Source organism: Psammomys obesus, unplaced genomic scaffold, assembly GCF_907164565.1.
Source record: "Psammomys obesus unplaced genomic scaffold, mPsaObe1.curated_primary_1811, whole genome shotgun sequence".
NCBI lineage: Eukaryota > Metazoa > Chordata > Mammalia > Rodentia > Muridae > Psammomys > Psammomys obesus.
This window is the reverse complement of record NW_026592586.1, coordinates 1,154,240-1,169,949: the sequence shown is the minus strand read 5'-3', so window position 1 is coordinate 1,169,949 and position 15,710 is coordinate 1,154,240. Positions and strand designations below refer to the sequence as shown.

The following is a 15,710-nucleotide window of genomic DNA, read 5'->3' as shown; positions in this document are numbered from 1 at the left end:
GCAAAGGTCATTTAGTGGAGACCTAAAGCTATTTAGTGAAAGAGTTACCTAGGACCCTAAGTCATGGGTGATAGATTTGTGAGGATATCTGTCTGTTAATTTTAGAGCATCCGTGAGATATCTTAAGAAAACATCCTTACAGTATCTTGCAGCTGCAATATTCAAGCCATGAAAGCACTCTTGCTGTCTCCCACAGCAGTAATTAAGCCTTCCCCCTTTTCCTGCCTTCTCCCCATATAAGCTGGGTAAAAAATTCTAATAAACGAGGCCTTGATCAGACAAACAGACTTGGCTTCCTTCTTTGCGTCTCTGTGTCCATTCATTCTTTTCACCCCCCCCCCCCCTTTAGGACCCCATTGAACTCCTGCGGGTCAGGAAACCTAGCAGGGGAAAAGATGGTTTTAGAACCAAGTCATGGAGATTGGTTTGGACAGGAGGAAGAGACATATATGAGTTCTTGAAAGAATGTGGAACATTTGAAGAGCTATGTAACATACAGAAAGGGCAGGGAGGAGAGGGGGAAAGAGATCTGCTGGGGTGGGCTATCAGTGGATGAGAATAGCTGCCTTGAGGACCTTTGTGTTCTCCCAAACCCTATAGGAAGTGACCCAGTGTCTTATTTCCTCCTCTTATTTATTTATTTATTTATTTATTTATTTATTTATTTATTTATTTATTTATTTCTCTTTCTTTCCTTCCTTCCCTCTTTCTTTCTTTCTTTCTTTCTTTCTTTCTTTCTTTCTTTCTTTCTTTCTTTCTTTCTTTCTTTTTTTCGTAGACAGTGTTTCTCTGTGTAGCCTTGGCTGTCCTGGACTCACTTTGAAGACCAGGCTGGCCTTGAACACCCATCCATTGTTTTGTAATCTTGCTTAAATTATGCTGTTCAACCTCTATCAACTTTCCCATGATGGCTGATCTCCATTGTCAACCTGAGTAAATTAGAGCCATTGTGGAATCACACCTTTGGGTATACCTATGAGAGCGTCTCCAGAAAGGGTTAACTGAGGTGGGAAGAGCCACCATGAATGTGGGTGGCAGCATTCCAAGGGATACAGGCTCAGACTGAATAAAAGAGAAGGAGAGCTGAGTACCAGTGTTCATTGCTGTTTCTTGACTGCTAACACAACGTGATCAGCTCTGTTTAGGCAGGCTACCATGCCTTCTCCACTGTGTGCCCTTTGAACTGTGTACTCAAATTAACCCTTCCTGCCTCGAGCTGATTCCCATCAGGTATTTAGTCACAAGTAGCAAGTAACTTCGACACTCTTGTAGCCCTCCAAGGTACATCGCATCAGCATGAATGCCCAGCAAACTGATAGCTCCTTGTACAAGTGTATCAGACTATTGGGTTTTGGTATTATTATTATTTTTTTTTTTACACATTTCCTATACATTTTTCCTATGTTCCTCGGAAACTCCATGAGCATTTCTGCTGTCCTTTTCACCTTAATTTCTAGTTTGGTGAATTATTGTTGATATAATTATTGTGATTGTTATTATTAGTCAGATGTCTTAATTTCTTCCCAGGATAATTAAAGGTGACATTTATTCTTCCAATGAAGAGCAGTGCATGTCTCATATGTATGTGTGCTTGTCTGTGTATTCTCTTGAAAATAATATGTAATTCATGAAAATAGGCTACCTGTTACATTTCTATGAATTGTAGGGTTTCTTTTACTAGAGCAGGATGGAATGAACAAATAAGACAGGCAGTTAAACAGAAGCAGCTATGGCAAAGTTGCTTCAAATCCCTGAGTCCCTGAGTGCCGGCTGTTGGAAATCTGATGTCAGTGGTAACTCGGTTACCTCCTTTTTCTTTTCTTTTCCCCATAGGAACTTGGGCCCCGGAGCTGACCATGTAGTGAAGGATGGCCTTGAACTTCCAACCCCCGCCCCCCTGCCTCTGTTTTCTGAGCACTGGGATCATAGGTGTACCAACACATCTGGTTCATGAGGTGTTGAACTTAGAATCCAGGCCTCAAGCGCTCTACCAACTGAGCTACATCCTCAGCCCCAATACAACTGTTTGTTTTTAAAAATGAAAATCTTGTTACCATGGAGAAAAAAACACACACACACATCATAAACCCAGGAACTGTTGGAAAAAAGGGCAACAAAGTTGCATGCATGACCATGCTTCCCACCCCAAGGACAGGACAGTTACCCTCACCCAGCAAGCAAGATAGGTGAGACACGAGAGTCATGCCAGGCTGCATGCACAGGCTTCGTGAAGTCAGGCACATCACTCCAGGCAGCCCACACTCACATAGAATTCTAGCAGGGCCTTGGGGTTCAGGCTGAGGGAAGGCAGGTCACCGACAGAGTGGTTGTGGTGCAACGTGGCAAAGAAAGTGTCTCGCAAGGCACTCAAGACAGACAGCCGCAACCACCTCTTCAGGAGTCAGGGAGAGATGGGGAAGTTAGTGGAAAGAAGCAGGTTAACGGGGTTTCCCGTGGTAGTTAGCAGGGCTCGATGAAGTCAAGCAGGTGTCGTTCAAGTACACTCGAAAAGATTAATGTCAAAGAGTGCTTGGAAAACCTACATGCCATTTCCCAGCCAAGGGTGAAGTAGAGTGAGGGAGAGACAGGCAGAGAAAGCCATCCCTGGACTCAGAGGGGCCGTGGGTCTCAGAACATGGTTTCCTTAGTCACTGCACAATTAGGGTGACCACTAGGAAATACTTTTCGTCTTTCCATGTGTTTATGAGTGTGGTGTGCATGTGCGTGCTTAGATATGTGCATGTTTATATGCACAGGTGAGGAGTACCAAGGTTGCTATCAGGGATCTTCCATTACTTTCCCACCTTGTTCACGGAGGCAGGTTCCCTCCACGAAACCCAGAGCTCTGTGATCTCGCTAGCCTCACAAGCTAGCCTGCTCTGGAGATTCCCATCTCAGCCTTGCCAGGCTGGAGTTACAAGTGGGCCAGCACACCCATCCATCATTTATGTGTGTTTTGGTGACCCAAACTCTAGCCCTCGCTTGCATAGCAAGCACTGTAACTGCGGAGCCATCCCCCCGGTTCTTGAAAACCTCTCATGTGGGTGGTCCATATTTCAAAGTCTACCAGAACTCCACAGCCTTATCGTTTCAGCCAGGAATCACACTGAACTTACGAAGAAGGGGTGATCTTTGAAGGTAGGCGTTTCTGGGGTGCCCTGGCTGTACATGGACATCCTCCGCTGGAGAGCAGCGGTCTTGTTCCCAGGGCCTGACGACGGGGTTGTGTCCTCCACGTCAAAGGGACTGTAAAACAGTAGGTTCTCAGGTCAGCATATCTGTCAATATCACCTCTCGTCTGGGGTGGGGCGAGACGGCTTTTCCTTGTGACAATATCAACTACTCCAGTGGGAACGAGGCTGGTTTGGACCAAACTAGGTCCAAATAAAGCAAAAGAAAGCAGAAAACTGACACTAGTCCTGATACTGAAGCTTTGAGCATGGCTATGCCAATTTCCCCATGACTGTTAGAAACATCAGTGGATTAGCTGCTCATGTGTAACAGGATGTTGGCAAAGCCAACAAAGATTCCTCAGAGCATTGTCTGGGTGGGCAAGTGACCAGCAGACTGTCATTCAGTGCTAAGGGAAGCAGAATCACAGTGGTTTCAGCTGTCCTGGATGCTGGTCACTGACATCCTGTAACCCAGCAGGGACAGTAACCTTTCCTGTTCATCAGTGACCACAGATGGTGAACACAGAAAAGCCAGGCACCGGGCGTTGACGCTGTTTCCATGATACGAAAGCAGGGGCTTGGCTGTTCCCACAGCTGACTTTGATTTGTAAAGGAGGCCTCTGTTGCAAATATCAACGTGATATGTTTACTCACAAGCCAAGGGCTGTGATCTTTCTCATCAGGTGAAAAAATCTTGTATGTGAGGAGGGTACAGCATGCATGCGGAGGTCAAAAAACATGAGGTGTGAGCCCTCTTCTTGAAACTTGTCTGACACAGCGTTTCTTGTTGGCTGCTGTGTAGAAATAAGCTTCCTGTATTTCTCCTGTCTCACTGTAGGAATTCTGGGATTACAGACATAAGCTACGGCAACTGGCTTTACATGGATTGTAGAGTAAACTCAGCTCCTCACTCTTGCGTGGCAAGTACTATCCATAAAGCCATCTCCCTGCCCTTATTTTCATTTGACTTTTTGAGACAGGTCTCGTATCGCTCAGGCTGGCCCAGACTTGCCATGAAGCTGAGGTTAGCCTTGAACTTCTGGCCCACCTGCTTCTACCTCCCACATGCTGAGGTCACAGACGTGTGCCCCCACACCAGGTTATAATGGAACGTAGGTGGTAGAAGAGGAGGGCTTTGTGGGCATGCCACCTGGTCAGTTTAAACGACTCTAAGGCAGCAGTTTGGGAGGTGGCCAGTGCTCCGTGCTGATACTATGGTTCATGCACCAGCCCTGGGCAGCTTTGGCCATCAGCACTTGCCTTTCCCTGATGAACCTGAACAAAGGAACTTACTACCAGGTGATTTCCAGGTTCAGTTTGATGGTACCAAGGTCATTGATGTCAACAGCCACCACCTGGGGTCGGGCTGCAAACAGCTCTTTGGTCTCACAGGTCACGCTGCCAACCAGGATATGAGTTGCCAGTCCTTTGAGTTCTGTGACCTGGGGTGAGAGAAGAAGAGGAGAAAAGTCTTATCTTTGTGTTTTTTTCCCCCTTTGTGAATTGAGTCCTTATTTCAGAAACACATCTGACAGGTATTTTTAAAATGTTACTTTGCTACAGTTACTTGGCCTCCTGCCTTTGAGAGCAGCTCAACTATAAGAGGCTTTGCACAGAAGCCTATGGGATAGAGGGCTCCCACCCAGGGACATCAGGCAGGATAACAAAAGGCAACGTGGCCACTGTACCTTGATGGAAATGAACCCAACGATGAGGGGCAGGAAGACCGTTTCTTCGCCATCCCAGCTCTGTTTGCCGTTCACTTCTATTTTGCCCTTCAGTTTCCACCTCTGCCGGCCATATTTCATGAATATCTGGGGTGAAGACATTGGGCAGCCTCATGTTTCACCAGACTCCACCTTCCCTCCTAATTGCCAAGACCCAAGGGCCAGGAAACGGGTATCTGCCCTTTATTTCCCTCCTTGCCTCCCAGGCTGGGTTCTCAGTGGAGTCTAGGAGAAGTGTGGATGGGATTCAATTTAATGAATTTATTTCCTATTTCCTTGAGACAGGGCCTCACTATGTAACCCTGGTTAGCCTGGAGCTCATTTAGTAGATCAGGCTGGCCTCCAGCTCAGAACTCTACCCACATCTGACTCCTGAGTGATCATAGTAAAGGGATATTGTCAGCACATCTGGCCTAATTAAAGGGTGCCTTCTGCTTCTTTAGCTGAGAGTGTGCACATTTCTTTAGTAAGAATAGTAGCAGGAGCTGGAGAGTTGGCTCAGTTGGCTCATCGGCTAAGAGTATTTGCTGCTCTTTAAGAGGACTGGGGTTTGGTTTCCAGCACCCACATCACGGTTGATTGCTACTTTAATTCCAGTACCAGGGGGTTCAACGCCCTCTTCTGGCCTCTGCAGGTACCACACACGCACAAGCGTAAAAATAAAATAAATAAATCTACATGGGTATTTTAAAAAGAGATCATAGCGCTGGGTTCAGTCTATCCACTCATGTGAAACTGGCCATTTACCCTGCGTCAATACATCGTGATCTGCTGACCACCCCAGCTCATTTAGAGAGACAAAAAACAGCTCCAATTCTACTTGTAGCCAGAGGAGAGAAATAAAGTCTTCTCCCTGGTAATACTGGTAAGGGCTGAGGCTTTCCACAGTCTGGGCAGAAGAGGGCAGCTGTTGTGAATGACCTCAGAGCTTTTGCAAAGAGGTGATGAAATCGGTACATGCATTCTCTTTTTATTCTACCAACATTTTGGTTGTTTTGTTTTTGATACAAAGTCTTACTATGTGGCTCAGGTTGTCTCAAATAACAGTCCCTTCAGGTATGATCTATCATGCTGATTGCAAGTACTTGATCAGATGTCATTGTCACACACAGAGTTCACACTCAAGACCTGCACAATTGAGTTACCAAATATTTTCACACACACCAAGATTATCTTCTATGTGTGGAGTTTATGATTTTGTGTCAGGCCAAATTTATATTATTCTTGGCTGCATGTAGTCCACAGGCCATGAGTTGGACATGGCTGGTAGGTGTTTTCAGTCATAAGACTTTGACTCAGTCACGATCCTAGAGTAGATCCTGGATTAGAAAGAAAAACTGCTACAATGTGCAATTGGAGGCCACTTGGGAGAACATGAATCTCTTCTATCAGATGGCATCTGTTGAAGAGGCAAAGCTAATTTTGTATGTGTTAAGAACCGTGTTGGGCTTATGTGAATGACTGTCCTTTGGATGAAGGGTTGTGACTGGTAGTGAGCCAGGTAGCATCATCACAGTACTGATGGGCTCATGTTCCATATGTGGGGGTCCTCAGATCACCCTCCAAACTTTCTCCCTTGCTCAGAATGTTACAAGCAAAAACATTAACAACTGGATCCAGGCCCGGTGGTGCACGCCTGACCTCCTATCTGAGGCAGGAGGTTCACAAGTTCAAGGTTAGCCTGAGCAACTTTACGGCCCCCGTCCTATGAGCGAAAAACTCATATAATCATTTGGGAAGCACCAGCTGCAGGGGTACATGCTCACCTGTCATGCCAAATGCATAGTCAGGTGGAAGGATCCCCAAGGCCCAAGAACTATCAAGGAGATCTCCTACCACTGAGCATGCCCAGAGTGACCTGTGTGGTTCAGGGCCTGGGGTCATCCACTAGGACACCAGTGAGCCAAATTCTTCACAGAGCTCGAAGAAGCTGAGGAGTAGGTGTAGAGAAATGGCTCAGCTATTAAGAGCACAAACTACTCTTGTAGAGGACCTGAGGTCAGTTTCTAGCATCTACATGAGGCTCACAACTGCCTGAAACTCAAGCTTTGGTCTCTGTAGACACCTGTGCTCATGTGCATATACCCATACAGACATAGACACAGACGTAGACACACACACACACACACACACACACACACACACACACACACACACACACACTATTTTTTTTTAAAAAGGAAAACATTGATGGAGCTCAGTGCTTAACATGCACAAGTTCCTGGGTTCAGTCCCCAGTATCAAATCAGCTGCAGCAGCAACAACAGGAACAAACAAAACTATAGCCAGCCCCTGCCCTTCTATGCCCCCAGTGCCAACATGCAGACCACCATGTTACTTACTTCGTATTGATCTCCAGGACAGAGGCGGGCAAAGCCAGCCAGACCTGTAAACAAGAGATTGGGTTGTGAGGCACAGAACACATTTTTTTTTTCGATTTAGAGGCCCAATTTGTTATGGGTTAAAAACACAAGTATTATCTGAAACTGGAGAAAACTCAGGTCACCGATTTGTTACCATCTTTAGAGAAGAGCTTTTGCAGGGGATATCAAGGGATTCCATCCATCAAAGCCAGCAGGGACAGTCCTTGATGAGGTGGTGGGAGGAGGTTCCCAGGACTGGGAGGGCTGCTGGGTACTTGGGACTCTGTGTACCTTTGGCAGATGTCAGGATCAGGGCAGCAGAACCAGAGTGATCTAGTCTTTCACTGACCAAAATATTCCCATGAAAATAAACTGGCCTCTTGTTTTTCTTTCTGTCCCAAGATCTGTGACACTAAATACCTCCCTTGTGAGTCCTTGTTCCCATGCCCATCACTTATCTGTGGCAACTCACTTCTTTATTTTTCTCATTCTTTTTATGCAGCATAATGATGCCACTGTTTGTTGTTATGAAATTGCTAGGCTTGGATTATAATGTACCCCAAAGTGGCAATTAAGAAAACAAATGGAGGGGCTGGGGAAGATGGCTCAGTGATTGGGAACACTGACTTCTCTTTTAGAGTACCTGGGTTCAATTCCCAACACCCACATGGCAGCCCATTGCTTTCTGTAACTACAGGAGCCAACACCCTCACACAGACATACATCCAGTCAAAATGCCAATGCACATAAAAATATAAATGAATAAATAAAACAAACCAAATCCAAGCAACTGAGCAACTGCCAACAGCCTGTACCCTCAAACAAAGAGGACTGTCTTAGGGTTATCGTCGTCATGATGAAACACCATGACCAAAGCAGCTTGAGGAGGAAAGGGTTTATTTGGCTTAAGCTTCCCTGTCACTGTTCATCATTGAAGGGAAGTCAGGGCAGGAATTCAAACGGGGCAGGAATCTGGACCTCCAGCCCAGGAATGGCCACACCCACAACGGGCTGGGCCCTCCTCCATCAATCACTAATTAGGAAAATTGCCTATAGCTGGTTCTCTCAAATGAGGCCCCCTCCTCTCAGATGACTCTAGCCTATATCAAGTTGGCAGAACCAGCCAGCACAAGGTGGCTTTCCCCACCCTGTGCCATTTGCAAGTCTTTTTGAGGTGGATTGCTCCACTTGAGGCCTACTGTACACCTATCTGCTCTGGCACCAAAAGTCATCTTGTCAGAATAGATGGCATCATCTTGGGACAGCTCAGGAGTCCCAGCTTTGGCCACCCCTTTACTTCTTCCTTTGGATATTTCCCGAAAGACCACCGTGTGAGGGTGAAAGTGTTTATTTGCGTTTTAATTTTCTCATGCAAAAAATTTTATGACAAAAATTGCAGTGACAAAATCAGCACAGATGTTTTTCATTTATAACCTTTGGGCCCTGGGAGGTGTTTCTCCTGTGTTTGTACATGCTTGTGTGTTTATGTGTGTGTAAGCACGTGCTGGGGCATGTGGAAGCCAGAGTCAAAACTGATATTGCTTTCCTTTATTTGCCTCATCCACCTTATTTTTTGAGACAGGAGCTCCCACTGAACCTGGAGGTTGCTGTTTGGTTAAATTGGAAGGCCAAAAGGCATGGGGACCTATCTACCTGTCTCAACTACCCTGCTCCTTCACTGCCAAGCTGGCATTAAAATCACATGACGCTATACCCAGCATTTTACGTGGGTTGTGCAGATCCAAACTCAGATCCTTACACTTGCTTTACGATGTCTCCCCTGCCCAGGGTTGTGTTTTTGTGTGTGTGTGTGTGTGTGTGTGGTTTTTTTTTTTTTTTTAATTTTTAGCAAACAGCATTTTACTCATGTAAACATAACAAGGATGATGTTACACTGTGTGTTTTACCTTCAGTGAATGGCTCAATTAATAGACTGTGAGAATCTCAAATAAATCGGGGGGGGGGGGGAGCGTCAAGATGGATCCAGTTTTACCATCATTCGTCAGTAGATGGCAGCAGTTTGCCAATTTGGCATGCCTTTTAGTTGGCCAGCCCATCCATCCAGCTCTCTCTAATAATTAGAAGCTAATGAGCCACTTAGGAGCACCCACTGTAATAAAAGCAGGATTGGAGGAAGCTATTTTCATGAATAGCTCTGGAGCATTTAGGCTTTTTTTTTTTTCCTGCCCCCACAAAAATACATTTGAAAGAATGCATTGTTGGCTGGCTTTCATGAATCCAAAGCCTCATCTGCTAAACCAACAGAACCCGATTTACCCTTTGAAAACCTACAAATTATCAGCTTGGGGTTAATCCGCTGCCTGTTCACCTATATGGTGACAATATGGACAATGCTTTTGGGCAGCTGAGCATGGACCACGATGGACAAAGTGGGAGAAGGAAGAAGCAGGGAAGTCTTCTGACAAGTCCCCCTCCCTTCTCAAAATGACTAGAAATTTCATATGTGAAGAGCTCCATGGGGAGGAAGGGCCGTGGTTCTGATGAACTTTGGGCCTCGCTGCTCATGTAATGAAAGCACTCTCTTGGCCCTCCTTGCAAGGAGTCTCCCATCCTCTGGTGACAGCGATAGAGGGAGAAGAACAGCAGTCAGGAGGAACCAGTTCCAGGAAATGCCTTTCAAAGCTCCCCAGGTAATGGTGTCCGTGGTACAGGCTGCAGGGTGAGCCCCCACGCTGGAGCAGCGCCAGTAACAACCGGTCTTTGGGACCTGGCAGGGTTCTTTCAGTTCTGGCCTGAAGCCCTGCTGGCATTTCCAGAGCTGTAGGAAGCTCAGCATTTTCTCGGCTGCTTGGCAGTAACTGATATATCAGCTAAGAAGTTTTCCTGATGGCCACTGGGTTCCCTCAAATGGGTCTTCCATCTTTTTGATCCTTTTAACTCATGGGAATGGCTCCTCCACAGCCTGGACGGAGGAAAGGGTGCTGCCCCGTGTGGCTTTGTGAATATGAAATGTGCCCAGGCTCATGTTTGAATGTTTGATCACCGGCTGGATGGCTCTGTTCAGGGAGGTTGCGGATTCTTTAAGAGTTAGGGCCTAACTGGAAGGAATGAGACGATGGAGGGTGGGACTGGAGGTTAATAGCCCTGCTTGGCTTACTGATCCACCCTGACTCCTACCTTAGCTGCAAGACCCTGTGGCTACCACAGCTCTGCTCTTATGGTAGACTGAATTCCTCCAAACATTAAACCTCCTACATTGCTTCTTTCAGAGAGTTTATCACAGTAGAGAAAAGTTGCTGATCTAGCCACACAGGTATACAGACACGCGGCTATACAGACAGAGACACAGCTATGCAGTAACCCAGCTATACAAACACACATACAGCTATGCAGACACACAGCTATACAGACACACACACAGCTATAAGCCACACAGCTATACAGACACACAGCTGCCCATCTGGCTCCCCATGCCACTGGCTCTCTTTGCTCAGACATGGTTCAGGTTCAGTCAGGGAAGTCCTCCGCCATTTCCCAGTTCTGTCAATACCTTCTGGAGAGTGCCACCTCCTACTTTAAGTTGCCAAGGACCTGACAGCTGAGTGTCTTAACACAGGCCTTCCTGCTTTATGGGCAGATTTCCTAGCTCACCAGTGGCTGGCTTTGCCCTAAAAGCCATGATGCCTAGCTGGCACTGAGCTTTGTACATGTGTGCTCCCGGAACTCATTTGAATGAGGTGATGATTGGGAAGAAAATGGTTTTCTGTAAGAGACTGACATTCTTAGCTTCCATCCTGGTTCGGGGTCCTGAATCCATTTCTCAGCTGGGCACCCAGGGGGTTTCAGGATGGGACCCAAACAGCTCCACACAGCACTTCTACAGAGCACAGGGGCCACAGCACTTTACCTGACAGATTCGGGAAGCTTACCTGCCTTCAGGAAGGACTTTCAGCTTATTTGTTCTAGTCAAAGGTTATTCTAGAAAGCTTTCTCCACCCCTCAAACCTTCCCTCAGTAAAAAACCTTCTCTTAATTTCATTCATTCATTCACTCTTCTTTATTTCCTTCTTTCTCTCTCCCTCTCTCTCTTTCTTTCTCAGTGTCTCAGCCTGAAGCCCAGGCTGACCTCAAACTCACAACAATCCTCCTGCCTCAGCCTCAAGAGTGCTGAGATTACAGACATGGATCACCAAACCTGATTTAATTTTTTTCTTCTTTTGAGACATCTCACTACGTAGCCCGAGCTAGCGCTGCACACAGACCCTCCTGCCTCTGCCTCCAGCCACCCCTCCATCTACCCTGGGCTCAAGCTTCCACAGCAGTTTGGTTATGTGATTGGTCCAGCTGCTCATGTATGCCCACTGAGTGAGGATGTGTTATTCAGAGATTTCTCCAACCCCTATCTCCAGAAAACTGTGGTGTCCAGGGACTTGAGGCTGTAAAGGCAGGCATGCATAGCTTGGCAGCTTTGCTCCCCCTCTCCCAGTCTTCATCCATCACCATCACCTTTCATACCTTAGTTAGTTTCATACCTTAGTTAGCTGCCTTTCATACCTTTGTTAGTTGTGGGGTTGAGCAAAAGCGAAGTGTGGGAGGGTGTGGTGCGAGGAAGTGAGGGGTTGTCAGATCAGAGAACGTGATAAAAGTGTCTGGTTTTGGATGTGAGGGTAGGGGCTGGAGGGTATATACTAACCAAACACAATGGACAGGCAGTGGCTCATAGGAATCTAGAACGTCACGGGAGCCAGGAGGCCTTCTCACTCCTTTTGTGAGGGGAGAAGGGGATGGTGTGTGTGTGTACATGTGCAATCACAGGTGAAGTTTCTGGGCTTTTTACTTTAGGGGAGTAGAGGTGGTAAGGTAACCAAGGAAGCAAATGAGAAAAGTGGGCAGAAGGACAGCAGAGCAGAAAGCTCCAGCATTCACCGCCTCAGCCCAAGGCACCTGGTTCACAGTCGGTGGCCAGGATATCTCCACCCATGGCAGAACCCCCATACCATCCCCTTTCCTAGGTCATCCATGTCTGTGATTTGGATAATGTGGGTGGGTGGCTAGACCCTTTTTGCTGCTATGCCCTTTGTGTGCCTGTGTTTTAGGGTGAAGGGAATCCCTTTTCTAGGGAAAATCAGCATTTGACTGATGGTTGATAGTGTCTGCTTGTCAGAGAGTCATAATGTGGCATTGAGGTGGCCTTGTGCTGGTAGCTGTGACAGCTAATTTCTGTGGTCAAATTTGTGGAATAAAAAATGAGTAGAAAGGCTGGGCACGGTGGTGGTGGGCGACAGTAATGAGCATAGTAAAAAAATGCCTTTTAGACACGTAAAAACAGCTTAATCAGGAACCCCTGAAGCTGAAGAGTCTCTCCTAGGATCCTGGCCCTCAAACTGGAGGTTTTTGTTAGCAACTGGACCTGACCTTCAGCTAAGATACATTACACAGGTGAGCAGCCTTGGGGAGACAGGCTTAGGACTGTTAGGAATTAAGAGTGTGAGCCTGTGTGATGACTCTCAGCAAAATAAAATGTAACTTTATCGTTATGCCAACTACATAACAGTGGCTATCATCCTAGTGCTTAGTGGGTAGTGAGTAGTAAGAATAGCAAGAGTTCAAGGCTAGCTTCAGCTATTTAGCAAATGCTACATGAGACACTGTCAATAAAGAAGGAAAGGAAGGAATGAAGGGAGGGAGGGACGGGAGGCAGAGGCCCTGAGAGTTAGTGAGGCTTAACCCCTTGGATGTGTCCGTGAGGTGTTTCCAAGGTCAATTTATTTAGGAGACCCACCCTGAGTGTGGGTGGCTACATCTTGCATGATGAAGTTTTGGACTGAATAAAATGAAAAGAGGGAGGTGAGCTGAGCACCAGCACTGTCCTCTGTCTGCTCCTGGTCCTGGGAAATTCGAGGGCTCTCGGCCGCAGACCCCCACAGCTATGAGCCCTGCCATGACCAACTGTCCCCGCCTCAAACCACAAACTACAGCAAACCCTTTCTCTCCGAAGTTGCTCTTTATCAGGTGTTTGTCACAGAGATGAGAAAAGTAAATCAACATAAGAGCCAGGACCCCAGAATTCAATTTCAGGTCTGACATCAGCTTACTGGGTGTCACAACCTTGGAGAAGTCATCCAGTATCTCTTGGCTACTGGCTTCCCACATATGAAAAAGAAGAAATTATCCCTCTCTTCACTCTGCTACGTTGCAAGGAAGCAGGCTGCTGCCAGAATCATCCTGAAAGTTTAAAGAGACCTTTAGAACCTCCATCCTAGCTGTAGCAAACTGCCGAGAGGGAGCCTGGGTCCAGAGTGGTTTTGAACCACTGATTTAGGTAGAGACCCAAGTGGGAGCAAATGGACCACGAATGTTAGAAAGGTGCAGATGCCTAACATAGGTGAAGTGTTTTGTTTGCATGTATGTACAAGCACCACAAATATGCCTGCTGCCTGACGAGGTTAGGAGAGGGCATCAGATCCCCTGGAATTGGAGTTACCAGCGGTTTTAAGCTGCCAGGTAGGCACTGGGAATTGAACCCAGGCCCTCCTTAAGAACCACTGGTGTTCTTAACTACTATGTATCCATCTCTACAGCCACACCCCGAGCCCCTTTTTAAAGGGAGTCTCCCCCTTGCACACTCCTCATTGTGGAAAGTAGGCAATAATCCCCACTAGCAATCTAGGGAGTAAACTGTTCAACTAGCAAACCAATCCAGAGAAAGGACTGCAGAGGCCCAGCCTGCTCAGCGGCAGTCAAATGAACCCAAACATGGGAGAGAAAAGCACAGTCTGTGATGGCTGTCCCAAAGTCCCAATGGACACTGTGAACACTGCAGTGTAAATCTGACCACATCTAGGTGAAGTTTCTTTTCTGAAACCACACTTCCTTTTTGTGCCAAAGATGCTGTAGCCTAAATCAGCAATGCTTCTCAATTAGAACGCTCTGTACTAACCGCCACAGACTCACGGCAACATGGGAGCAAAGGAACAAATTAAATGATTTACTTGACAGCCAGGGAGGGGATCTAGGCCTCTAATCCCAGTGTTTGGCAGGCTGCAGCAGGAGGATCGATTGCCTTGAATTTGAGACCAGCCTGAATCACACAGAAAAACTTTGCCTTTGAAATAAAAAGAAAATGTCCTAAGTAGATAAACAAACAGATGACTAAATGACAGTGCAAAAGTGGTCAAGAGGCAGGTTGAGAAGGTAGGACACATTTGTTTTCGATTAAAGGGAGCCCATCTGACAACTAATTATAACACACGGACCTGTGGCTCCTAATTGAAGCAAAGCAAGTGTAGAAAGCATTTTTTTTTTTTTTTGAGACAGCTGGGGATATCTGCCAGAGAACTAGGTTAATAACAAAGGCTTGTTAATTCTGTTAGATGTGATAATAGGACAGCAGGACATGGCACTGCGGTTACATAAGATGTCCCTGTTCTTTCAGAACTGCACTGAAGTTTACAGGCGCTGGCTGACACACTTGGCTTTTCCTTTGGAGTTTTCTAGTTCATCAAAGGGAAAAGAAAACGTGGCAAAGTTTTGGTGATTTACTGACTCTGGCGGATGGATTCTGAGGTTAGCTGTTTCACTCACTCAGTTTTTGTGTCTGGTTGACATAGGCCCATAAAAGACATGGTTTTCAAGTGTGAAGGGCAGCATGAAGGAGAGACTCCTAAGGACTTGACATGAGCTGCTGGGCCAGAGAGCAGTGACCGTATTCTGGAATACCATGTCTTCCTTCGAAGCTCTGTGGAGCTCCCTCCCTGAACAAGATTACCTTTCATCTTGATGGAGAATTCTCCCAGCAGACTCTCCAGGTCCGCCTCAATGGTGCACATGTTCTGTAAAGAGCACAAGAGATGGTGTTAGATCTTCCTCCCTCCACACTTAAGCACAAGGCATTTCAATAGTGACAGCATGAACAAGAGGCATTTTCCTGTTTGCTATGAGTGTACACGGGCTAAACATGGCTTCCGGGGCACAGGATGGCTGCGGCTTAGACGAACAAGGTAAATGATATCAAAATAGTCAGACAACTCCGAAATGTGGTTGTTCTGTAACAAAAGGCAGTACTATTGTGATGGGGGAATCAGACATACACGCTGCATAGGGAGAGAACCATGCTCCAGGTTAAATAAGCTGGGCCAGCTACTCTATACGTTATATACCACACACATATATGTATCTTTAACTTGCTAAATTAAAAAAATAAATCAAGAAAAAAAAAAAAAACAGCCAGGCATGGCGGTACATGCTTCTAATCGCAGTAGAAGATAGAGAGGCAGACCCCTGGGGCCTGTTGGCCTGTCAGCCTAGCGTATTTAGAGAGCTACAGACCAGTGAAAAACCCTGTCTCAAAGCAAAACAAAGGCCAACAAAATGGGTGGTATCACCTGAGATGATGACAGCTGAGGTTTTCCTTGGGACTCTATCCCTGCCTCTCTACATCACACACACACACACACACACACACACACACACACACACACACACAC

At 46.5% G+C, this 15,710-nt stretch overlaps 1 protein-coding gene across 1 annotated transcript in view; it reads right to left on the bottom strand.

The window, feature by feature from the left end:
* Ripor2 (RHO family interacting cell polarization regulator 2) overlaps nt 1-15,710 on the bottom strand; it is a 79,933-nt gene that overhangs the window by 25,532 nt on the left and 38,691 nt on the right. Inside the window, exons 8-13 of the mRNA XM_055614514.1 lie at nt 14,993-15,056; nt 7,243-7,286; nt 4,862-4,987; nt 4,467-4,615; nt 3,117-3,246; nt 2,267-2,392 (exon numbers count right to left, since the gene is read on the bottom strand). Of these exons, the coding sequence (XP_055470489.1) occupies nt 2,267-2,392; nt 3,117-3,246; nt 4,467-4,615; nt 4,862-4,987; nt 7,243-7,286; nt 14,993-15,056 (639 nt within the window). The remainder of the gene's footprint in view (nt 1-2,266; nt 2,393-3,116; nt 3,247-4,466; nt 4,616-4,861; nt 4,988-7,242; nt 7,287-14,992; nt 15,057-15,710) is intronic.